Below are 26187 nucleotides of genomic sequence, written 5' to 3'. Positions count from 1 at the left end.
CAGCACATACTAACCCCACCCTATAAATTTAACTCTGCCCTCTAGGGCTAGCAAAAGAATACAGTATAACTGCATTTGGGTTAGGCTGCCCTCTCATGCTGCCTTGTTAAAGATGACTAAGCAAATGGATCCTTTAATGTGGTACGCAGCATCCCGCAAATGTATTCTCTCATTTGCCTTTATGAGCTCCACGTGCCACTCAATGTGCTAGTGACAGCTGTACTGACAGACGCCAGGATTATCTACAGCAGGTCGCTGCAGTTCACACCACCACAGATCAGAAGGTACCTCTGGACCTGAGGCAGCTGCGGACCCTTCCCCCTCGCACCGAGTGAAATAGGTTATACAAACTCTGGCTAAGGGACTTTTAAACAGCCAGCAGTCTACAAGACAGAAGAGCTGGCTCAAGTACTCTGCAGAGGTCCTAGGACAAGAAGCGGTGATGACATTTGACAAAGCAGGAAGGGTTTGTGCACAGTCGGTGAAAGAACTAAGCACAGGGTCTGCATGCAGCCAACGGTGGTCACCAATCCTACTCTACACCACGATGTCTTCCTTAGCAAGGGCACAGCTGATAGTCTTACATTTTTGTGCTGTGCTCCCAACAGTTCTCCACACCAACTGGAAGGACAGCATGCCATGGCACCTGTTCAAAGCTGAGGCATACTCCAAAGAGGCACAGTTGCAGAGCAAGTCCAACACATGCTGACACATGCACTGCTCCTGGTTTTCAAAAACATACACAGAACTGCAACTAATGGTCTCAGATGGTCCAAGACAGGCAGCAGCCTATCAGCCTTAACCCTATATTAACTATTCTCAAACCATTTACTTCTCTCTTTTTAAGCTAAGGCAATAAAGCTTCTTCAATCAAACTACCTAACCACAGACATTAACTGCAGGCCTTATCAGCCCATTTCACCCAGACTCACTGAAAGGGTAAAGGACTTAATAACACTATATTCTTAAAACTACGACACAAGTAAGGTGCTAAGAGATAAACCAAATGAGTGCCTCACTGACAGGAGGCTGCAGCGGGAGCTAAACGTGCTGAACCATCAGCAGGAACATTCTGGCCAGCTGGGCAAGGCATGAAGGTCAGGCCAGTTCAGTACGTGCTGCCTCCAAATCCATTAGATGACACACACAATGCTTGAAGCTGAAAATTTGATAGTTACAGTACTGTAGGCATTGCTTGGAGAAGGTGGCACAAGGGAAAAGGAGAGGGAGCGGAGACACAGGCTTATGACATCGTGGAGAACACCCTTAAAACACAAATCCATAGAAAAACTAGTTTACTTTTCATTGAATAATGTGGCTGAACCAGCAGCAACCAAACAATTAAAACCTGAGGGACAGATGCCTTCTGGAAACAGCTCTCTGAAGCACACACCAGGTCTGCCTTCCTCCTGATCCAGCTACAGCCCCATGGGCTGGTAGAAAGCACACTGGCACAGCAGCAGCAGGCCAGGGAGAAAGAACCTCATGCTCTACTCTGGGACCTCACCTAAGTGGAGTAACTCTGTATCAGTCAGCTCAACTTCAATTCTTGGAAAAATACAGGAACAGATAAAGAACTTAGAAGAAATTACAGCTGTAAACAGCAGACAGCAGTATTTCTCAGGAACTAGTGATGTCAGATCACTTTAATAGCCTTCTATAGCAGAAGAGATACTAGAATGGAGAAGTACTAAAGGCTATAACCCAATTTTCATTAAGTTCCAATATTACCTCAGTTTCCCACAAGCTAGAGAAACAGCACCTAAAACATAATATTGTATGCTGGGAAGGTGGAACTGGACAGAAAAAAAACAAAACAGCCCTTTCAGGTGGCTAACAGTGGTTGTGGAAAGATATACCAACCACAGGCTTGCAGGGGTTTGTCCTGGGTCCAGTATTATTTTATATTTTAAGATCTTCCTTGGTAATCTGGATGATGAAATAACGAGTATTCATTAAAACTGCAGATGACAAAAGGTGGAAGGATGATAAGGGCTCAAAAGGATCTGGACAAAACGAAGAAATGATTTGAAAAAACGGGATGCTATTTACCAGGCAAAAGTATGTGGATCTATACAGAAAGGGCTACTCGACTGCATAAACACAAGAAGGAGAACAGCTGTCTAGCCAACAACTGCAGAACAGGATCTGGGGTTTGTAACATTTTAGAAGGTGAGTATGAATCAATATCATGCTGCTGCAAACACACAATTTTTATAAAATATAGCAAAAATTGCACAGGAATATATGAATAGAATTAAAATCCAGAAGACACAAAACACATTGCTCATCTTACTCAGGATGAGGGTGGCCTCAAGCTGGAGCACTGGGACAGGTTTTAGGTCCTGTATTTCAAAACAGTGGTAGAAAGAGGCCGTAGCAGTACAATCAAGTCTAATGAGAGACCTCAGAAATGAGAATACAGAGGAAAGCCTGAAAGAACTGAGGTTTAGCCCAGTGGAACGAAGACTGTGGAGGGACAATGTCTTAAACATGCCTCAAATATGTAGTCTTCTACATATGACTTTTGGGACCATGGTTAATAGGGTAAGAAAAAATGAGCTTAAGTTGCAGTAAGAAAGATTCAGACTAGACATAAAGAAAACTTTCCAACAGTAAGAAAAAGAAAACATTTCAGAAGACTGCTTAGAGAGGTTCTTTATTTAAAAAAAAATATACAAGATGTGTTGATAAAGATGTAGAGGCAGTTAATTTTTATTTTGGGCCAGGAAAAGCACCAGATCACCTCCACTTGGGTCTTTTATAGTCCTCTGAGCCTATGATCTTATACAGGCATGATTAAGGTCAAAGTGCGATGACCAAAGAGGATGGAAGAGAAGTTAGAGTTCTGTTTAGGTAGGCTAGATCTCATGGTATTTCAAGATTTGAGTCTTTCTACCTGCATTTAATAAAATGTAAGAATTATGGCCTTTTCACGGGTAGCAGCCGAACATTGACACGCTTTGAAAAAGCATTCTGTGTTGTCGAAAGATGTGAAATACAGGTTAACATTAAATACTTGTAAGCTGGTACATACCCACATTCAGAAACGTACACTGCTCAGAAAAAAACTGATAGCAACAAGTGAAGAATTAGCACTCATTTTGCTACAAGATACAGGTGTTACTGTCAAAATGTAAAGAAAAGTATATTGTATTTCTAAATTAGAAATATAGGTATTTTGAGATATGAAATGTTGATGTGATTTTCAGTTAACAGATGAAATCATTTTAAGTACTGAAAACATCACAATCGTAAAGCAAAACAAAACAAAAAGCTAAAGAATGCCCCCATAACTAAATACTTCCCTCCCAGAGAAATCAGAGAAGTTTTATGGGTTTGATCACAGTAGTACCCAAATCTCTCAAAAACATCTGATCGCTCTTGCTCCTTCTCTGACCTCTAGCTGAAAGACAGTTTATTATATTTTTTATATATTTTGTTCAAGTGAGGAGTCTGCTTGCTACCAAGATTGCCCTATGGAATATAAACAACGGCTATCGACTTACATCTAGAGGGATGTTTTTTAAAAAATATTTTTTGTTTGGAATTACTATGTTTCTTCAGAATATGGTCCTAGAAACTGAAAGAGGAGTTCATTTCCTCTCCATTATTTTATTTGGCAATCTCCTGTCGCAAGGAAAAGTTGGCTTCGTTTCACATGGGGCCAAAATTAACACAGCTGTTCAAAAACTTTCACCTTGTGGTCACTGCCTGAAATTCATCTCAGGTGAAAAGGACAGTTTTAAAACCACCTAATGGCTGTTGAGGAGCCTTAGGACTTGGAAGTCTCAGTAAATTCCCTAACAGTGCACACATACACAAAGCAAATGCTACAGCTGGTCCTCCTTGTCTATGCTGAAGAGAATTCTATCAGTTTAAATATTTTAGACCTAATAATCATAGAGAGACTTCTACAGCATTTTTAAAACTTTCTGAAGTATGACAGACAACACTCATAGACTACATTTAAACTGTTTTTATCAGCGCAGGTTGGTCCTGAAATCACCAGACCAGGCTGTTTCCACAGAAAAGAGAAACAACAGACGAGGAATGGATGAAGGGGGCAAAGAGAGAGAGGTTCATTTGTGCTTAGGTCTTGCCCTCCAAGAGGATATATCCAAGGCATGTTCCTGTGTCCAGGAGCACAGAAGCTCATCTGGATGCCCCAGTTTAGATACAAGCACTGACCCCAGAGAATAAATAGTCAATAAAAGCTATATTGTCTTCCTATGGAATTGAATCTGAGGTTGAGTTGAAGATGTAGTGTCTGTATTTCCATTGAATGAGCAGACTGAATTTACAACTGACGCAATTTTCTGTATACTGAGCAAATTCTTTGCTTACATGAGAGGAAGATCTTGTAGGACTGATATCTAATATGTACCAGCATCTTCAGCCACTAGCACAACAAAATGCTGCTTAAAAAAGCCAGCCCCTTGGTCACTGACATCTAAGGAACATAAAAACAAATGCAATACAAGTAAGGATTTGTAGCAGTACAATTAAGGGTTATCATGTTTAAGACCTAAACACACAGAAGTTTACAGAACACTACCTGAGAGACTAGAACGGCCGCAGCACACTCCACTCAAGCCACAGCAAACTGTAGTCGCAGTCCCACTTAATACACACCTTGAGCCCAGAAATGTCAAACAAAAAGTTCTCTAGTTTGCGTGTGACACTCACTGCTTTGTTTTAAAGACGAGCTCTCCCTTGCTAACCTACCTGTATTATTCAAACTGTCACACAGGAAACCAGGCAAATTACCAACTCTCAATTTGGATGTACCCTTTGGAGTACATCACTGTAAAAGAAGCCGACTGTTTGTACTGCAGGTATCCCAGAGATGTGTAATACTCCATTTTTCTCTGAGTGCTGGCAAGTATTCTACTAGAGAGTTACAATCAATTTTGCATGGCCAGCTGTGAAAATGTCCCCCTGAAGGGAATGACCGCACCTTTGGCTGTTCTGACCTGGCTTATTGCTTGATGAACATGCAAAGTGCTGACATTGCTTTAACTCTCCAAAGATCTCAAACGTGGCTATCTTCCAGAGGAAAAACCCAATAAAATAGTGGAAGTGTATGAAGAGCAGAATGTGCACTCATTCTTGGTGGCAGCAACTACATGGGCTAATTTGTTGCCAGCAGAGATGCAAAATGAGATTCGGTCAGGAATTCGGAGGGCTGGGACCCCTCATTCCCTTTACATAAGCAACAAAGAGGCTTTGAAATGTTTGAAACTGTTTTGTTCTTCCATGCAAACGGAAAGCACCCTATGGATGCCTATTAAGTAAAGTCTTTCCACATCTTGGCAAGTATGTGATTTCAAGAAAAATATTTGCAAATGGATAACCCAATTCAAGTAGAAGTCAAAGACCACCTCTGAAAGAAACTTTGATGTGGCTATAAAAAGATTATATTTAGGAAGGATAGCATAATGTGGTTCTGTCGTCAAAAGCTTGTACCTCCCCATATTTCTTTGCTGTTGTTAATGTAAAAAGCAATGCTAGTAGGCAGAAAAGCAAATGCTCATGAGACCTTCTAGGATTAAGGCAGAATCCCTGGAAAGAACTATTTGTGCTGTTGGATAAGCTCAAAACAGGCCATTGAGCAATCTCCACTACCAAAGGGCAGGGGACATTAGACTATCTACAAGTGTGAAAGCAAGCGGCAGAAATAGCTGCCACGTGCATCTTTGGTGAGATCATCAGGAAGCTTGGAGTCTTTTATTAACATGGAAATGTTGCTGTATCTTTTCCAAGGCACAGCTAACAGGCAAATTTCAAAGTGAGAACTATGCACCTGGCAAAAGGAGAAAAGATGATGGTGAGCCCAGGAAGCTGTGAAGATGCTAGGAATTCCATTTTTTTGAATGCTGGCCAACACCCTTCCAAATGAGATTAATAGTTCAGCATCCAGATTGTGAGGAAGACATCATGAAGACCAAGGCATAATAACTGATTGTCACTGAGTATATGTGACCAGAAACGCCAGTGAGAAGATTGCACTGACTGGATTCAAAATCACATATACTCCATCTGTCAGAGTAGGAGCATGTATACAATTTCATCTCACTTTAGCTTCTGAATACTTCTGGGAATAAGAACAGTTATACAGGAGCTCTGAGCCTCAAAAATGGAAACTTAGCACTATCCAACCCTGGGATTTTTCTGCACAGGAACACAAATAATGACACCCACCTAAGTAGGTGAACTACATGGGCCTACCCCACTTTGAAATACCAACAAGAAGCACTTAATTCACCTTCTAATGCGTACTGTAAGGCTCCAAACCCCTTATCTATAAACAAGGTAATCTAAACAAAAAAAGTTCCTAGTCTGGACAGTTATGAAAGTGCCATCTAAATACAAATGAAGCATAGCAGGGTTTTATCTCCCTGGTTATGAAGGGTAACATCAGAGTCCTGGTAGTAGTTCATAACATGACCTATGTGCAACACCATGAAAACTGAGGAAACCCCTATTAGTGCTCCCTCCACACAACACTAATTCTTCATTAAGATATTGTGTGGACATCACTGAAGCAATCAGGTAAACTTCACCTTTCCATTACTTCTGTCAGCTCCAAGAAGTGGAAGCAAGCCCTAGCATAATTCAAAGAACTCAAAGTTAAAAGTCAAAGCAGACATTTCATTTCTGGTAGTAATCATCACATTTCAGCACAGGAATGAGGGAAATGAAAAAGTAAGTATATATACTTCATTGTATATTTGTGTGTGTGTGTGTGTATACACATAATATACACATATGTATCTATTTCCTGTCCCTTGCAGTGATAACTTCAGTGCACTCTCAAGGTGGACATGTCTGGGGGCAAAACTGTATTTAATCCTGTCCAGTGAATGCACAGATTTGCCTGATACAACAGAAAATGATAAAATCTGCTTTGTGATTTGTCTGAGTTGGGGACTCCAAGAATGGTATTGTTACAGTCAAGGGCTCAAATAACCAAAAGAAAAACAATTTCAATTCACTACTTGCGAACTCAGCAGAGCTCAAAAAAAATATGATCTAAGGTGACTTAACTGACTTAATGTTTAGGGGTTTTCTTCACTTCAACTTCTGATCCTACTGTAATTTGAGTCAACTCCGCAAAATGTTTGTTCATCTAACCCTAGAGTCCCAGCATAAACCACAACTTGTGTCATGGAAAAAGTAATTGTTGAATGACTAGAATAGCACTTGCCATATTAGAAAATGGAAATTCTATCTGCCAATGAAACAGCATTAAAACAAGACCCCCAGTCTGCAGTCTCGAGACAGAGGTGATCCACTACAGACTGCACAATTCACAATATGTTTGTCCAGCATATGCACCAGAGAAATTTACACAAAACTTCAACATCTAGGACTGCCAGAGTAGCATCTTTCATTCAACTCACTGCACAAAAACAAGTTAATAAAAACAGAAGTCCCTCAAGAGAAAAAATGAGCACAGCCAAGAGACTCAAAGCAAGGGCCAGAGGGGGAAAGAATGGTGGGACTCTACCCAAGCCCTGCCAAGATGCCAGAATAAAGGGTTGTTTCCTGCTAAAACAATCTACATTTGCCAGACTTTATTGTTAGAACTCCATTATGGAAATGAATAGGACCCATTCACGCCTCAAAGATCCTTCATTTGTGTCTACAATGGGGGCTCTCTCCTGTGCAGCTACAACAGTGGCCAAAATCCACTAGAGACAAGGCATTAAGCAAGGCAGATTAGGAGAAGTCTCTCTGCGACTGGAAGGTCTAATAAATCTTCATGGAAATCTGACTTCTCTCAAACCCAGTGAAGACCCAAGAAATGTATATTCTCACTGCATACTAACTTCCCTCAGCTCTGAAAATGATACACAAGCTAATGGTTTCATTCTGGCATAAAGAACACCTCCCATGCTTTATGTGAAAGATAAGCCAGTTTCCCTAGAGGATTAAAACAAAAACAAATGACAGATTAAGAAAGACTTCCATTCCAACCTGGATAGGAGATACTAGAGGTTTAATTCAAAGGCTGGAATATGTTACCAAATCCAGCTGATTTCAGGAGCAGTCGGGCAACTAAATAACGAGTATCTGTGCCCAACAACAGTAGTCAAAAGGTTAAATTCAGGAAAATCTGAAAACGGAAAACTAAAAAAAGAAAAAAAAAGAAAAATTACCAATTTCGACACGTGAATCCACACAGAGCTACTCATATTTGGAAGGCGTTTCTCAGGTCACTTAGATCTTTCCTAAAGGTCCTGTAGATTACAACGTACTGAATGACCCCATATTGACACCAGGAAACAGGATGGCTCTTTGCTATCAAACAGGTATTTGCACTCCAGCTTGCTTCTCAGTCAAAAGCATTTTGCTATCTCCAACCTTCATGCTCTCGAGAAGAAAGAGATGCTATACTGGGGAATGTCACAATCACAAATCCAAGGCAGGCACTTAAAAAACTCTCTGCTCATCCATCAATCTCAGCATACAACTGCCTGGACGGCTGTTCTGAACTTGACCTGCTGCAGTAACTTGTGTATGTGTGCAGCTTGTTACATGCATCTGGGGACTCATTTCATTAATGGTTAACAAGGTGACCCCTATGTGACAGCAACAAATTCAAGATGGGAACATGGATGCTTTTAAATTGTTTGCATTTCATTCATAAGACATCTGAATTATACTAAAAATTGAGATCTCTCTCCCACTATAGTTTTAACTACAATCTTTGAAATCCTTAAGGATTAGGGCCTGGTAATTTTAGTTAGTTCCCTTCTCCAGAACCCACATGGTAACTATAGCTGATAATGTGCAAGATTAAATTTGCAATCTGGGAAAAAGTATTTTAATGGTCGCCTCCAAAACAACCCTTCAATTTTTATCTGTCTTTTTCACAGCCATCTTCATTAAAAAATATGAAACATGACCAGTCATTAACACAACTAGCACAGTAACAATGGAGTGATCAGGTGGCCCGAATACAGAAAGAACAATACTTCATCAAAAAAAGGAATAAAATTTCATCAGAGCCAACAAGTCTGAGGATCTCTTCTTAAAGTACTGAGAATACTGGCCAGAATCGTTGAGGTTCACAGAGGCCTAGCAAAGTATCAGAAGACCAAAAAAGGACAAATGTCATTCCTGTCTCCAAAAATACAGGAAAAGAGAAGCAGTCTGGGAGGTAGTCTGCTCAGCATCAATTCTCAGTGAACAAAAACCATCTTTTGCAATTCCCTAGAAGATAACTAGAGGAAAACAACAGAAAACATGGATTTGTTAAGAGCAAAGCATGCCAGACTAGTCTGACTTTAGCCTCAAGACCCATTAGGCTGTCACAGCAGAGGAAGACGCAGTTAAATGTGTCTTGATTTTAGCACCACCTTTGGTCACAAACTGTAAAGTGAGCTAGAGAAACTACCTACAGCCATCTATCCTGTGGCATTTTTTCAGATATTAACTCAGGCAAAGAAACAGGAACATTCCTAAATGAGCTGCTAAGATTACCAACATATTGGCTAAGATTTCTTGGATTTGAAGGTCTCATACTTGCAATGGTCCTGACTAAACATTCACCAGAGATGTTTTCTCTGCAGCACTCACTGAGAGGTAGAAGCAGCATCTTTGGGACTCTAGGACTCAAACCAATCTTCTCTTTGTACGACCTGAACAGTGCCTGCTAGAGTCACTGCCCTGAATTTCATTACAGCAAATCCAACTTTGAGTGCCAGAAAAAAATGACCAAATTCTAGCACCAAAGAGGAAAGGAAAGTATTTTGTGTTAAAAAATACCAACCTTTGTGGCTGGAAGATGCAGTTTTGTGTCACTTAAAGCTAACAGAGAACCTACCTCCCAATGCATCAGACTCCTGTGAAAGTTGACAAGAGACAAAGGTTGTAGGACATCAAAATGTACAGCCTAGCAACAACAATTCAGCCACTGTAATAAATCATGTGTGAAAGCCAGGGAAGGCTTACCTATCAAAGAGAGAAGACCAAGGTAGGAGAAAAGGCAGCAAAATGAGAGGTTCATGTTTTCTTTAAAAGATGCTCTCAGGAAGAAAAGCAATATAGGTATTACAGTATCCTTACAATAAGTTTAATAGTGATAACTACTTTGCTACTAGAAAAGAAAAATGGTGCCAAAGACTCCTGACTTCTTCAGGAAGGCAAATAGCATCTAATAGTAGGCCTCCAGCTAGGAGCCTGGAAAGCCATCTAGTGATGCGTGTGTCTCTATAATCAAAAGCAAGACCTCGTCATTCTTCTACTCCACTGGGGTAACTGTGAAGGTAGTAAACTACCTTCTGGTATGTCTTAAACATAGTACGTAGCAGAAGCTATGTAAATCAGAGTCTGAAAGGGGTATGTGGCCTAGTGAGGCCACACCTGGAATACTGTGTGCAGTTCTCGGCCCTCCAGTTCAAAAAAGATAAGGAACTACTGGAGAGAGTCCAGTGGAGGGCTACAAAGATGATCAGAGGACTGGAGCATCTCTCCTACGAGGAGACGCTGAGGGAGCTGGGTCTGTTTAATCTGGAGAAGACTGAGGAGGGATCTTATCAATGGGGGCTGGTGTCACAGAATCACAGAATGTTAGGGATTGGAAGGGACCTCGAAAGATCATCTAGTGTGTCAAGGGGATGGGGCCAGACTCCTCTCAGTGGTACTCAGTGACAGGACGAGGGGCAACGGGCACAAACTGAAACATGGGAAGTTCCATCTCAATAGGAGGAAAAACTTATTTCCTTTGAGGGTGGTAGAGTACTGGAACAGGCTGCCCAGGGAGGTTGCGGAGTCTCCTTCTCTGGAGATATTCAAAACCCACCCGGATGCAACCCTGAGCAATGTGTTCTAGGTGAACCCACTTTGGCAGGGGGTTGGACTAGATGATCTCCAGAGGTCCCTTCCGACCCTAACCATTCTGTGATTATGTGATGTGCAGTGCTGACTAGGCTCCTCTCTGAACAAATTAGAAGTCCATTATGGGGTACAGAGGAGAAAAAGCGATACCCAGTCCAAGAGTACTGTTCACACCAGTACAGAAATGCTCCGCGGCTAGTCACTGGCATTGGTAGTACTGCTGATAGGTAAGATTTTCTTCCCTAATCATCTAAGCACAATCAGGCCCTATCTTTACTTCGTTCACTTACTTAGATTTTTTTCATCAGCAGCTGTTACTGTTAGGAATGAAGGTCTGAATTGGAAAAACAAAAACCTACACAGGCTGGGATTTGACCACTGGCCACTTCTGATCTTAAATGATTTGGCTTTGCAACAGTGAGACTACAGAGAGATTATCAGTTGGAGATACTGATGTGAGAGCTAACCCATGAAATTCACTGACTGACACAATGTGAGGTCTGATTTAGTAAGATTTAAGATATAACTGAACACTTACATTGATAGCAACAACTTCTAGAGCTCTGCTGACAGGACTAAACCTAATTCATACTTTATCAGGTCCATCCACCAACAGCTGACTGACTCACCGTAGATTAAATTTTCCTACTGACAGGTTATGCCATAGTTGAATTTCTCAGAATTTTATCAGTAATTCACTGCAGTACCTGTTAGTTGCCATTTTTAAGAGTATCTTATCAAAGAAACAGACTTGATGAAATGACTTTCTATAACCCTGTCTTAAGATACCACTGAAGAACAGTAAATAAAGGAATTTGAAAATAAGCTCTTAAAAGTCAAGATACTCAAAATATAATTAATCTCCCCAACAAAATGTTACTTTCTTCTTAACCACATATATTATGCCTACATCTTCTAGATGTAGGCATCTTCTATATTTCTACACACTAGAAATATGTACAACAAAAAGTATAGAGAAACTTTTCCACAACATGATAAATCCAGCATAATGATGAACTGTGCACTACAGTCAAACAAAGCTGAAACCACAGAAATTACATCCTGTAATAACTATGGCTGCATTATCAAACGCTTAAACATCAAAACTCTAAGAATGCCAGTAGATATATACTGCTCAAGCCTGAAGACAAACACATATCCAGCTTGAAATTTGAATATTCCTCTTAGCACACAGCAAATACACAATCTGTTCCAAGCTGTCTGCCATAATAGTCGAACTACTGTGAAGTCCAGTCCGGCAACAGGAACAGCATAAATTAGGAAGCCAGTTTTTTCTTCAATTCTTTTGAAGAAGCACTGAAGTACCACTTCAATTCCAGTGCAATTCTTTCCAGTCAGATGTAAGAAGGCACTTAAAGTGAGAGAGGAAAGTGACTAAAGCCCACAGCATATTGGACTTGCAAATTTAAAATCACAGAAACAACTTAAATTTCTACTGTTATTTGAGGGCGGGCGGTATGAAGTTACATAACCAACACTAACTTTGGGCTTCTTGTTTTTTAAGTTAAAAGATGTAAAGAACAATACGAAGGAAGTACATTCTTAGACCTGTTCCATCTAAAGGACAACAGGTAACAGAAACCAGGTGACAAAGCACCTGATGACTAATCTTAATCTGATGGGCGACTCAGAGCTGGCAAAGTAGTTAATGTCAGAGTGAATATTAAGATATAACAGAGACAAGTCTGCTTGGAGCAAATTTCTCTATTATGCAAGATAAATCAGAACCCTTTGCTAGAGGAATGAAGGCAGGGGAGGGTACCTGCTAGGATACTGAACAGATCCCAAAGAGCCACCATGAGTAGCTGGAAAGATAACCATATACAAACCCTTCCAATATTTTTCAAGGAACTTTGCAGTTTTTGTTCTAAAAATAAAAAGTGGTTTGAGGCATCTTTGCAAGATCTGCACGTTGTTTGCTTTGGCAAACATATTACAGGGACAGTGTAACTGTTCAAATTTTAAGTGCTAAAAACGTAGGAACATTTAGGTACACATAAGTGAAAATAAATCAAAGCACCTAAAGGAATGGAGATACCCAACAAGCTTATTGAGTATGCCATGTCAAGACTCTTTAGGTCTTCTATAAGGTTAAAATTCAAAGTAGTGTTAAACACAGATGAATTCTGAAACAAAAAATATAAGCGGAAACCTTACCTCTGCCTCATAGTAACACCTAGTAGGAAGCATACAGTTACTAACTAAAATATCGGTCATGAAAGTTTCATATGGGATAACAGGTTCTCCCTCTTTCCCTCTACCTCAATAAAAAGGGCAGAATCAAGGTCATTTGTACGCTATTAGCTGCCTCGATAAGTAACTGAAACACGCCTTAATTTCTTAAGTTTAATTGTAAAATCCTATTTCTGAAATAACTCAACCACTCCTGTAACTTGTAGTTTACCCAGACTCGCTACTATACACACCAACTTTTTGTGTATTAGTGTATGTTTTAGCTTGAAATTATCAGAATAACAACTCTGTGGTTGAGAGTAACAGATAGAATTCAGCTGCTGCAAGGTCACAGGTAGCACAGATAACACCAAAAAACTGAAAGCCATCTTTGATCTTCTGCTTATCCTATTTCTCCTCACAAGCAACATGAGACATGTCTACTCTGACACCCATTCTGGATAGTGTTCCATTATAGAAACACAGCATACCATTCAGGATTTGGATGACATATCCATGTGAGCATGATTTGCACGAAAAAGCCAATTGTTCAGCTACGGGAAACAAACATTCACTGAAATCACAGAGCATCAGTATTATTGTCATCAGATTGTTTTAATAAATATTCTCCCACTCATCGTAAACACAAGACTACAAGCTATATAAAATTTTAGATTGGTAGGGCAAATAATTTATAGACAGAAAACTTTATGAAGGAGCTTGCCTACAAACACACGCTTGCTGAATATATTCCTACCTGACTTGGCTGATTGCTTAGGCTATCTTCCCAAACATGATCAATGCAATCCACTGCTCCTTTATTTCAATTTTTTAATAGAATCGGGGGGAAGGAAGGGAAGGGACGTTCCTGTTTCTTATGGTTACAATGAAAATCCCAAATGCATTAAGCAAATTAAACCACTACTACCCCCCACCGAATCTGTGTAAGTACCAAGGCAGAAGGCTGACATATATCCTCTAACTAATGTTCAGGCACCTATGTGGGTTGTTTTTCCTGCTGGACAAGCCAGGAGTTTGTAGCCTGTAGGTACATTCAAAATCGGAAGATAATACTCTGGGGAAAATGTAAAGACTAACGCTGAAAGCTTGAATAATGTCCAGTGGTACCTCAGCGCTTGAACGACCACTAGGACACCGACCAGGCGCGGCGGGAGCAGCCGCTACGCCCCGACACCTCATTTGCTGACTCAGGCCTCCCTCTCTCCCGTGCCCCCAAACCCCGTGTGCCCCGCAGAGTAAATGCCCCTACGACCGAGAGGTGCCAGAGACAACCCGCTGCCAAGAGGGAGGGACGGGGCCGAGCGAACGGCGGCGTGAGGGGCGGCGGGCACCTCCCCACCGCGCATGCGCGGAGCCAGCCCGCTACACGGCGGGGCAGGTTGCCGGTTGGGCCGGCCTCGCCTGGAGCGCGGGGCTCAGCTCAAGACGGAGAGACCGGGAGAGGACCCTGCGTCCACGCGGGACGGGGGAAGTGTCCCAGGCCGGTTACCTGGCCGAGGGTCCCGCGGTGCAGGGCCCGGATGAGGCCACTCGGTGTCGCCATGGCAAAGGCGGGAAGGGGTGGGGGGGAAGAGAAACGGGGCAGAGGCCCGGAAGGATCAGCGCATGCGCTCAGCAGCGGGCCTCCCCGCTGCCCGGAATGCGCATGCGCGGTTCCGGAGTGGCAGCTTGAGGGCGCGGCCACCGGGGAGGAGTGGTCACGTGACAGCGGAGCGGCGCGGAGGGCGGTCGGTGCGCGCGGCGGCGGCCCGCCCGTTGCCGGAGCAGCCGGGGCCGCGGTGGCGGCCTGTCAGCGCGGCCTTGCCAGTGCTGCAACCGCCGGCGCATCGCCTCTCTTTTTTCACGGGTCCTGCCTCAGGTGCAGGTTGCCCTTGAAACAGTCCTTCTCAGCAGTGTCCCCCCCCCCAGCCCCCGTATAACCTCTGAGGTCTCCCCGACCCCTGCTCCCCTCAGGCCGCCCGATCGCGCCCGCGGCAGCTTTTTCGCCGAGAGATGCACAGCTTGGGCCCCTGCCCAAAGGTACCCACCTCTGTCTGTCTCACTTCTCTTTACTTGTCAGACTATCCAAAGGAAATCCCCACAGAAAACCTCTCTGCCGTGAACTGGCCCTGCTTTGTCCTGAATGCCAAGGCCAAAGCAGCTCTCATCATCTTTCACCCCTGACACTGCATCCCCAAATCCAGTCTTTGTGCCAGCGTGGCTCCTGGTTCGCTAGGTAACAGAGCCAAAAAAAAAAAAACACTGAAGTTATAAATGAGGTTTAACAAGACTTTGTACCTCAGCCCTTCATGCTGGCTCTTTTGGGAAGGATGCCAGGTTTCTCCCCAGTTAATTTCTACCCAGTTCAATTCCCAGGCTGGTAAGCCACAAAATGCTTGTTACCAATGTTCAGGTGATGGGAGCTGCGGCTCATCTGCAGGGCTGGAAACATCTGGGGCAGTGACTGTGGGAATCTGCTGCTGCAGCATTTGGGGAAACAAACCAGCAATCAGGAAAGAAGGTGCAGTTGTAGGTCTGTTATCAGTGGTGCTACACAGCGTACGGGTGATTATTTCCAGTAGCCAACTCAGTACTGAGCAAGACTAGTCCAAACGCCATCATTGAGGATATTACCATAGAATGTTCCTAACTATAAAATCCTGAATTAATTTACATAGCTAAAAACACTGTAAGTTTACATAACTGTTTATTTATTTTCACTTTGATGCACTGGATAATAACAATTTTTAAATTTTAAAACTGTGTATGTACAGTGCTTAGAACATTGGAGCCTAATCTTCATTTAGTTCCCCAGACTCTACTATAATACAAATGGTAAAAAATCTACTTTGCACAATCAATAAGAACTTTAACTTGAACCCAGAAGTTGGGCATATAATTTTTTCATCCTTTGTGTCATCCGTATAGCTATTGTTTATAATTTGAGCTGAAAACTTCAATGTGAAATGTTCATCTTTGTCTGACATTTTTGTCTCGTGTTATATTTCTGCAAAAATGCCCTCCATTTTTGAGAACATAACTAGTCAAAAAATCACATGAAGCTGCTTGAATTGTAGGAGACATCAGGGAAGAAGCTGAAAAATGGAGAAGTTAGGTGATACTTGTTGAGACTTTTCAGTCCTAAGGCCAAAATTGTTAGACAAGACCTGGTGGCTGCTCCACTAACATGAGACTGAAGACATCCTTTGAGTGGAGCATCAGACAACAACTTTGGTGGTGGAAAGGATGCACAGATGCCTTGGCCTCTGTCTCACACCTGGAACTGTTCTCTGTTGGAGACTAATTGGAGCAGGGAGAGGTGTCTTAAATAGCATGATGAAGAGGGGGATGCTGAAGAGGCAAAAGGAATATAAACTTAGCTTCAAAAAGTTGTAAAGAAAATTGAGAAAATGTGATAAGGAAATGTTAAGACAGTTTTTCAGTTGTAAAGCATTTAAAACTAAACTCTTTTCCAGTATGTAATTACCAAGGAGAAAGCTTTCATTATCTACTAAATATAAGTATTATAATGTTATTATAAATCAGTAAGTCAGACATTGGTTTCAGGCAAAATGATGAAGAAAAAAGCTACGTGGGGATTCTGTGATAAAGGACTAAAGAATGAAGGTATAGCTAATACCACTTAAAAAGTTAATTTTCAAGGTTATTAGAATTTGAATTAATAAATGGACAGTAAAAGCTGATACTTTTTAGACTGCTGTAATACCTTTGACTTAGTGCTATAGAGCATTCTAATTAAACATACCAGAGAAGCACGTGTTAAATGACTAAGGGCAGATTAGCTGACAGCTCTCCAAAAGTACTTGATAAATTTGAAGTGGGAGGGGAGACTTTAGTAGAGTTCTATGGTGACTCGTGCTTTGCACTACTCAATACTGTTACCAGTAATCTGGGAATAGATACTGGCTAATTTATGTTGAAATGTACCCTTGACACAAATATTGACAGGCTTGTAAATAACTCTAAAAACATGGTGATCACTCAGATCTTTCTGATAATAGGAGTGTATTAAGACAAAGTATGTTTTAAAATCAAATTGAAACCTAAGTAAAAACTTGAATTAAAGTTGGTTTTTTTTAGTTAACCAGAACTGAGCCTGAATTATTACTTTGAAGTCTTTTGTTGAACCCAAAGTCAAGCTGAACAAAAAGAAAACAACACGTTATTTACAATAGCTCTTCCACACAAGAAGAGCCCACTACTATGACAGAAATCTAGCAGGGGCAGAAGAATAAGTACAGGATATTCTTGGTGCAGGCAGTGAGGCAAAGTGGTGTGAATCTGCGAGGAGGATGAGAAGAGGAAGAGGTTGGCTTGAGAGTCCCAGAGAAAAGGAGGTGTCTTGCATCCTGAGAGATGGCCAAGTTAGGGGAAGAGAAAGATTCACTGCTCATATTTATTGTCCTCTGAAATCTCCCGCTGCTGCCGAAACTCTTCTGACTTTTCTCATGTATGATTCCTAGACCCTTTTCCCCTACCCGTATTACCCCTACACACATTCAAGGCTGTTTAGATGTGCAGAATCTGTTACTGAGCCCAAATTAGGAAAATACCAGTAAGAGGTGAACATGAATCAGAACTCAGTCGAAATATCACTAGTGCAATTCTGTTTTTAATACCGCCAAACTGTTGACTTAGAAATGAGTTCTAGACCGTATCTTTCAGCTGAGAGTGTGTCTCCTGGGACACAGTGATTCTGCAAAAGATCTAGAGTTTGTGTTGGACAAGCAACTCTGATAGTGCAGACGTGTTGCTGAAATGGTCAGATAAGTGATTTTTTAGTGCTAGGGTACCAGTCAGTAAATACTAAGTCCACTTGGAGTTTCCATACTTAAGAAGAGATATTGAAAAATCAAGGAAAAAACTACAGACAATAGCCATAAAGTGATTTAAGAGAAGACTTAGGCATATGCTTAAATAAGTGATTAGTGAAAATTAAGGATATTTCTAGGAGCAGAACAGAAAGTCTGTGATTCTTTTTTTCTGAGTAGAAAGACCTCTGTAACTGGGCTACAGCCCACAAAACTTTTATTTTCATGAAGCCTTCAAGAGGCAGTGCTTTACACAGGACCCAAACTTGGTTGGTCTACAATGTGAATGGGGTCCTGGGAATTAATTAGGGAAGTGTAGAGAGTTTTTATGCACAGCCTCCTCATCTTAATTAATGTAGAAATTAGAAGTTGTTTGGTGGCTGTGGCAGCAGGTTGTAAAAAGGAAGAATGGTTAAAGAAGGTGAACAAATTTTGAAAACCTGGCTTTATTCCTTGGCACTGTCAAAAATTATATGTACTAAAATATTTTGTGTTCCTCACCTGAAAATTTAGGGCAGATTTGCAGAAATTCTGTGCACTCCTAGCTGAAAGCTAATTATTTTGCTACAGTGCTTCTAATATACTATATGCTAAAAACATGAAACCGTAAAATGTTAGGACCTATATCTATTAATTTAACGCATAAAATTTATGTTTTAGCTTAATCTATTTGTTCTTCAGCTCCCATCTTTAAAACAGAGTAAGAGTAACGGTATTCAAGTCAGAACTGTCAAAATAATTTCACTAATACTCTTGAATCATTCACATTCTCTGATAAAAGTAACAACGCATAATGTAGAAGGAAATTAGTAATTTTGTCTTCAGCTGAGGGTTTATGACAGAAAAATCCTATGGTAAGAAAGTTTTAGGACACCATTTTGGATAATTTTTTTTTTTAAATGAATGATAATCAATGAAGCAAGACACTCGCAGAAAAATAGTATGCTATCATATAGCTGGAGACAGTATCATAATATTAATACAGAAGAAGAGAGAGAAATGAATTAAAATCGAATCACAGAGTTGATGCTGCCATTTGGCTACCCAGGGAGGTGGTGGAGTCACCATTCCTGGAGGTGTTTAAGACTGGATGTGGCACTTAGTGCCATGGTCTAGTTGACCCAGTGGTGTTAGGTCAAAGGATGGACTCGATGATCCCAGAGGTCTCTTCCAATGTAGTTGATTCTGTGATTCTGTGATTTCTCAATTTCTGAGTGTTTGATCATGCTTTTTTAATGTGGCTTGGAGGAGGAATAATTATAATTAAAATTTTTAGTTGTTTGCTACAGCATTGCTCAGGTATTGTCTAAAATAGGATCTCTTTGAGCCATGCATTGCTCAAGCACGCACCAGGTGACAGCCCCTGCTCCAAATAGCTCATAGTCTAAACACACAAAATGGACACAGATCAAAGAGTGTGTGACGCATGGCACGATAAATGAATTTACAGAGATTGCCATGCAAATATTGTGACTCCCATTGTTTTTTAAGGAAATGATGTCATTAGCAAGGTACTACCTGAATGAAAGAGCAGGGAAGGGAGATTTAGGCAAACCGTAGAGAAGGAAGAGAAGGGAGACCAGGCAGTGTGGGATCTGGAGAATACAGAGTAAGAGGAGAAGTTGGAACAGGCAACCAAAAAGCACGGGAAAGAGTCCAGTCAATCCCTTCACATTGTCATATATAAAGAACTTCACTTGAGATGTGTAGGTTGGCGTAGTGTAAAAGCACATCTTTGAAATTCTTGAGAGCCTAGAGGTTAGCAGCAAGACTGGCTGAAGAGGGTGAATCAATTATTCTTACTTGTTTCATTTTACATTTTACACATGCTATGGAAGAATCTTTGACCATTTTTATACATCTGTCTGTTCAGTGAAGCTTTGGCAGGGTAATCATTTGGAAGCGCTGGAGATCTGGCAGAGAGCATGAAGAAGTGTTGTATTACCTTTTGTATGCTGGAACTGTTGATAGTATCATAGCATTGCAGAGAGCTATATCCTGTGAAAAACACTGTACTGGTAGCCACTGAGAAATAAAAACACCGAGAATCTTCTGAAATCTGTAAACCTTTTCTCCCTCTAATATGTTGGGAAAAAGAAATCTTCCCTACATGTTCTTTTGTATTATCATCAGTTATGGTGACTGTGTTCTTTACATTCATTTTGAATCTGTGTTTCCTGTCACGAGCAGATTAAAAACAGAAGAGAGTGGAGTGAAAGTTTTCTATTGCAAACATCTGTGTCTGAAACAGGATTGTATTTCCATGTCCTGGAACATCAAGGGGAAAAGCTTGCCCTCCCCAGATGCACACCTTTGGTTTGCAGCAATAAGGGGTTTATAGACAAGGTTGCTTTACTACAGTAAATAGAAAACCCAATTCTGCTATTATTTCCGGTGGTTCATCCAGCCTGGGTGTCTGAGGAGACCTTCAATCATTGTTCCCAGCAGAGAGCTATCTTACTCTATATCTGTAAAATGCTTAACATATTTTTGGGTGTAACATAAGCAATGCTTTTAATAACTCGTGTCTTTTGTATCTGAAATTCAGTTTTATATGCAAATGTTGCTGTCCAGATAAGTGTTCTTAGGGACTGTGAGTAGAAATGGAGAATGGACATACTTACCCTTTGTAAGTTAAACGAAATCCACAGACAGAAAAAAATGGCCATGTCAACGGACTTCACGAAGAAAAAAATTAGTGCTGACGTATCATCCATATCTGTCTGCTTTTCAAGAACAGAAGACTGGAAAAGGAGAGAAAAGGTGTTGTAAGAAGCACTGGGAGCCAGATATACAGTACTTTCTCATACTTTCTGGTATTCTTACAGGAATTTAGCCCTGGAAAGAAGGAAATTTATTGGTTTAGATGCTGCCCTGAGACCTTCCTGTCTCCTAAATAAATGTCCTCCTTTTAAAACTTCAATATACCAATATGTATCAATGCAAATACCATGCAAAATATATTTCACTAGACTGATGTACTCCCTCACCACATTGTACCCAAAGATATCTTAAGTTGTGTGCAGAAATAGAACAAATCTGGGGAACAGTTTGATAAAATCATCATCTGGACTGGTTTGTCAGTCATAACTGTCTTGGGCACCAAGGAGGCTTTTGCTCTTTTGCTGGTATGCATCAGTGATTCTTCCTTTCTGAAGTGGAAGCACATCTTCAAGTAACAGTCCATGGGTTAGAGTTTTACTTTGGGCAACATTGTTAGTGAGGATGGTCTTCCCTCTTCTAATAATTTCCCTCATCTGCCAAACCTCCTTCAGATATACCCGACTGATGATGATATTTCCATACCTGTGAACATATTAAAAACTCTTAAGATGGCAAATAGAATTACTAGAATTAATGGAAGAATGAAGAAAACTTAGAAGTTTTAAACAAGCATGCCAAAGTTAAGTAAGAAAAATCTCATAAGCAAACAGATTTGGAAAATTTAGAGATGGGTAGGAGTTCACAAAGTCTGAACCCCTGATTTGTAATTCTGATTGTTCAGATTAGTAAGAGAACCTCACAGCTGCCTTTTTTACAATGGCAGTTAGCACGATGTATCTCTCTCTTTCTCTAGAGGGTATATTGCAGTGTGAATATTTGCCTGTGACTTACATGTCTGGCCAAGGTTCTCAGAAGAGACACTACAAAGAATAATGAAGTTAATCACGCAACCTGCTTGTTGGAATAAGGATCTTAAAGATGTGAGAGTAGGGCAGAGAGAGCTCTGCTTGCCTAATTCGCATTTAAATTGAGGGTCATTAGGCACCACTTTTGAAAAGTCATTGATGTAAAACCTGTCATGTATTTTTATAAATTGTTCTGGTTCCTAAAAAATACGCCCTATTTCCAATCTGCATTGGTCTAATTTCACTTTCCAGTTTTAGATTTTATAACATTATTGCCTTTTAAGCCAAAACACATTTTACTTTTGGAAATCTTCTCCCCTTTTAATCAAATATTTTTTTTTTTGTTTTGTTAAGGAAATGGCATGGACTGATTTTTTCAAAACTGTCATCATAAAATAGGCTTTACACATGTTAAATTACAATTGTAGCTCCTTAATCTTCTCAGTTTTTCAAGTTTTTCTGTTCAGGGTAAGAACCAAAATGTGCCGCAATACTACGGCAATACTTAATATCTGTCTGCCTCTACTCAACCATCTGCTAAAAAAATAAAGAAGTGTTGCTAAGAAAGTTTGCAGATGATGCACAGATCAATAGAACAATAAATAACATTTGTATATCTGAGAATAGTGTTAGCTGCTGTGCCACATCATTGAGAGCTCACATTGTTTCTATGTGATCTCTGTTTACCATTTTCAGTGTCAGTGGTTTCCACAGTCCCCCAACTTGTAAGAGTGACTTAGGGTATTTTTTGTTTCCAGGTGTGTGACCTTACATTCATGTATGTTCAGACACATTGCTTGAATGATTCCTCTTCCTAACAAACAACCCAGCTGTGTATAACTGGCTGTTTCTCAGTGCTGTTTATCATTCCACCAAGCTGTGCATCATCTGCAAACTTTACTAGCACTTCTCTCATATTTTCTTCTATGATGTGATTAATAAAAATACTAATTTTAATTAATTAGTATTAATAAAATATACTAGAGCATCAGGTTGGTTGAGGGTGACAGCAAAACCTTCCTGCTCTGCCACCTGCTTTTCTTATGCCACGGACTTGGAGAGCCAGGCCAGCCACCGCTGCTGAGGGAGTGAGGGGATTGCATGGGCACCAGCTCTGCTTAGGCAGGAGGGTGGCACTGCCAAGCAGCATCGGTCCATGTCTCCAGCTCTTCTGGCCTCTTGGTGATGGCAGCAGCGACTGATCAGCTCTCCAGAGTTGTTCTGTGAGCCCTCTGCCTCAGCTCCTCACCCTTCCTCCATCTCATGGCAGAAGGGTCCCTGTCCCTTCTCCTTTGGTCAGCAAAATATGATTTTGCCCACATTGCTTACAAACCTGGAGCCAGTCATCTGCATGTGTCCACTTCCCTCTCCATCACTCCTCCAGGGAGGGTGCTCCTGGCTTCCCTTTCAGCGTGGAAATAGAGCACACTGCCTCTCACCTCCCTCTCAGCTTGTCTGTAAAGAGGATCTGGCACAATAGGTGCTTTCCTCCCAGTTGCTTCGTATGAATGGCCATACTTGCTGTTATTTTTTGTAACTAAGAGTTGTTTTGGTTTTGTTGTTGTTTTTCCCCCCATGCAGAATTGTTCTCTTTTGCACTGGCCACCATCATCCATTGTTCTCCATGAAACAGAAACTGCCATTGCCCTCGGGGGAGATGGTGGCTGCCTATACTGTGAGGCATCATAAAACACAGACCCCGTTGGGAACAATGAGGAAGAGCCTTCTCAACGTGGCCACCAGCTGAGGCCTGCCACCACTCTCAGCCCATCCAGAGCACTGGGGAGCAGCAACCATGTTGAGGGGAGGCAGTGGTCCACTGAGCAGCCTCTGGGCCCTGCCTGGGCTAAACAAGATTACATGCAACAGGAAAAATATCCAAACAAAACCAGCTTAATTACAAGCAGCAAGTGAAAGAAAGCCTTTGTGCAAGGTTGCAATGAGTTCCACTTATGTGGGAGCTAGCGAAGGTTTTAGGCTGTTTTGTAGGGGAGGTTGAAGTCCTTTTTGCTGCTGTCTCCCATTGATACCTTGATTACCCCTTAAATACTAAGAGAACAAAATTCTTATTTGACAGTTTTAATAGGAAACTATTTTTGTCAGAGAATAATAAACGCTTCATCTGTGAAGGTGTGATATTTTTTCACCCTTGCTTTTCACTGGGCAACCTCCTGCATCATATACACTTGGGTCACTGGAGTCTGTATTCTTTTTACCAAGATAGGAGACAAAGCGACATCTAATAATGGAAGGTCCATTTTTTTAGGTGCCCGATTTTTAATCCCTAAAAAAATTAATATGTTCAAATACATCACTGAAATAACTGGACAATTTTTTTTGTAATCAAACCATAGATATTGTACTATTAGGGAAAGTACACTGTATTTTTCACAGAGAGTAAAGAATAATCAATAAAGCATGCCTGAGTCTGAAATTTCAGCCTTGACTCTAGAGTCTTTAATTGCTTCTAAAACACACACTAAGTGGTAGAAAATATTTTAAAAGATGATGAAATTTGAGGGCATACATCATCAATAATTCTGCACAAGCCATACTGTAGAAATGTTATGATTATTTTCAAAAACAAGTGTTGTGATTCAAGGAGATAAATGGGCAAGATCTTACTTAATGGGAATTCAAACTGTTCGGGTAATTGAAATCACAATTAGCATTCTCAACCAAGTCAAACTGTAGTCTGTTAAAATCCCACATGCTTAAGCCTCCAGATCTCCATACTTTTACACTTCTATAGGATGAACAGTCATTTGCTGCCATTATTCTTCATAGCAGAAAATTTCCTCTTGAGCAGAAGTCTTAACTGTGCCACAGAGTGACACTAAAAACTTTTATAATTATGCCTACGGCCATTTCAGTGGCTTTGTACTTAAATTTATAAAGTTGATCTTTAAAGATTCAGTATATGCTCTCTCCCCTTCAGAGTAGGGACCGTAATTACTTTGGAAGTAGCCATTCATCTAGAATGATGAAGCTGCATTCTCAGTCGAGACACTGAGCCACTGATATTAAGCACCTAATAATATGAGCTTGGGAGCTGAGAGGCAGCTTTTTGGTTTTGAATCATCCATAAATCCCATTCAGGGTGCTAGGTGTGCTCGCTGCCTTCCACACTGGCTAAATGAGGGAACACCCTGTGTTTAGTAATAACTTACACAATGGAGGCTACTGCCCAAAGTAAACATTGAACGCAGGGTTAGAGGATCCATTAGAGTGAATGAAACAGTGGAAAGCAGGAGAAAACAGGCAGGGAGAAAACCCAAAAATTATGATACAAGAAATGAAGTGAATACACAATGGCCTTGAAAGAAAGCCAAGGGAAGGAGCTTTTTGAGCAGAGCCCTGAATACAAGCAGATCTGGGATCATGAGCAAAGCAACGGATTCTTGTTCAATCTTACTGTATTTCAAGAAGCGGGACTTTGTTTGTAGTAAAACAGGATTACTTCAAAGAAATACCTGGCTCTAGTAATCAGTTTCTCATTCTAATGGAAACAGCCTGCGATGCTGTGCGTATGGGCTAACTGCTCAGGCTACGATGGAGTTAGACAATGCAACCAGAGAGAGCACACAATGAGGAAAAACAGGGAGGGAGGACAGAGAGAGATTTTAGAAAAAGACATGGTAAAATGGAAGAAAAATGAAAACTTGCAGGAAATTAATCTAAGACACAGAGATAAAAGAATGTAGTCAGGACGTATTCTTCAGAGTGATAGTCAGCTGGGAGATGCTAGTGGCTCTGGGGAATGATAATCCCTAAAGTGTACCCATGTTTGAATTTCTAATAAAAAAAGAAGACCCTGTCCCTGCCGTCCCATTGCCATTTCAGAAAAGCAGCCCTCTCAGACAGGCAACCAGGCACCGTGAAGGAGGGTTAAAACACACGAAGCTGCTGCCCATTTGGAACACACTCTGTCTCCTTTCACATCTGCAGAGCATTTAGCTGCTTGCATCTGGTTGTGTTTGCGCAAATATAATTCCATATTCACTAATAATTCCCGAGGCTAAAGGCCCCTCTCCTGTAACCTTGTTAATATTCTCACAAGGCCTGGTGTGAACGCCTCACAGCATTTGGATTAGAATTCAGTCTGGTGGTTTCCCCCCCTCCCCGTCTCTTACTCTTTTTCTCTCTCGTACTTTTCTGGCCTCCAGTTTCCTGGCCACCCACATGACGAGACACTCTCCCTCCCGCTCTCTCCCCATTCTCAGTTTCAAGGAATTTCCTTTTGTCAAAGGCAAAGTGTGATTGACATATTTTCCCCTCTTAAGTGCAGTCTTCTGAATACTTGATTTAACTATGTCCTTATGGGACTCGTATAATCATTACCTAGGTGAGAAAGAGACCCCCTGCTCCCTCTCTACCATCCGATCTTAAGCTTCAAGCTCCAGACTGCTGGCTACTTGGCACTTTTAACATGTTTTTTATTCACTTTTTAAAGATGTTTTTATTAATTTGGTGGTGATGAGGGGTTCCAGATTGACAGCCTTGGAAACTGAAGTCATTTGTTTGTCCACAAAACAGGTACCACCAAAGCAGCAGAACTGCCGGCTCCCCTATCAACATGCCTTGGGATCCCCTTTCAAAGCACCTCACGCAGGCCAGAAAAATTACCTTCTGCTCCGGCCTTTCTGGGGAGAAGGCAATTCAATTTTCTAATCAGTCCTCAACCC

The 26187-nt window shown here is 41.1% G+C and overlaps 1 protein-coding gene across 2 annotated transcripts in view; it reads right to left on the bottom strand.

The window, feature by feature from the left end:
* Window positions 1–14631, bottom strand: part of WARS2 (tryptophanyl tRNA synthetase 2, mitochondrial) — a 46014-nt gene extending 31383 nt beyond the window's left edge. Inside the window, exon 1 of one of the 2 annotated variants that reach the window (XM_068401605.1) lies at window positions 14552–14631. In XM_068401605.1, coding sequence (XP_068257706.1) covers window positions 14552–14605 — 54 coding nt within the window. In that variant the 5' untranslated portion in view covers window positions 14606–14631. The remainder of the gene's footprint in view (window positions 1–14551) is intronic. The other variant, XM_068401606.1, reaches the window with a different exon arrangement.
* Window positions 14632–26187: the final 11556 nt, after the last annotated feature.

Source organism: Nyctibius grandis, chromosome 5 (genome assembly GCF_013368605.1).
Source record: "Nyctibius grandis isolate bNycGra1 chromosome 5, bNycGra1.pri, whole genome shotgun sequence".
NCBI classification, from domain to species: Eukaryota; Metazoa; Chordata; class Aves; order Nyctibiiformes; family Nyctibiidae; genus Nyctibius; species Nyctibius grandis.
The sequence above is the reverse complement of the archived record's forward strand: the minus strand, read 5'-3'. Positions and strand labels throughout refer to the sequence as shown.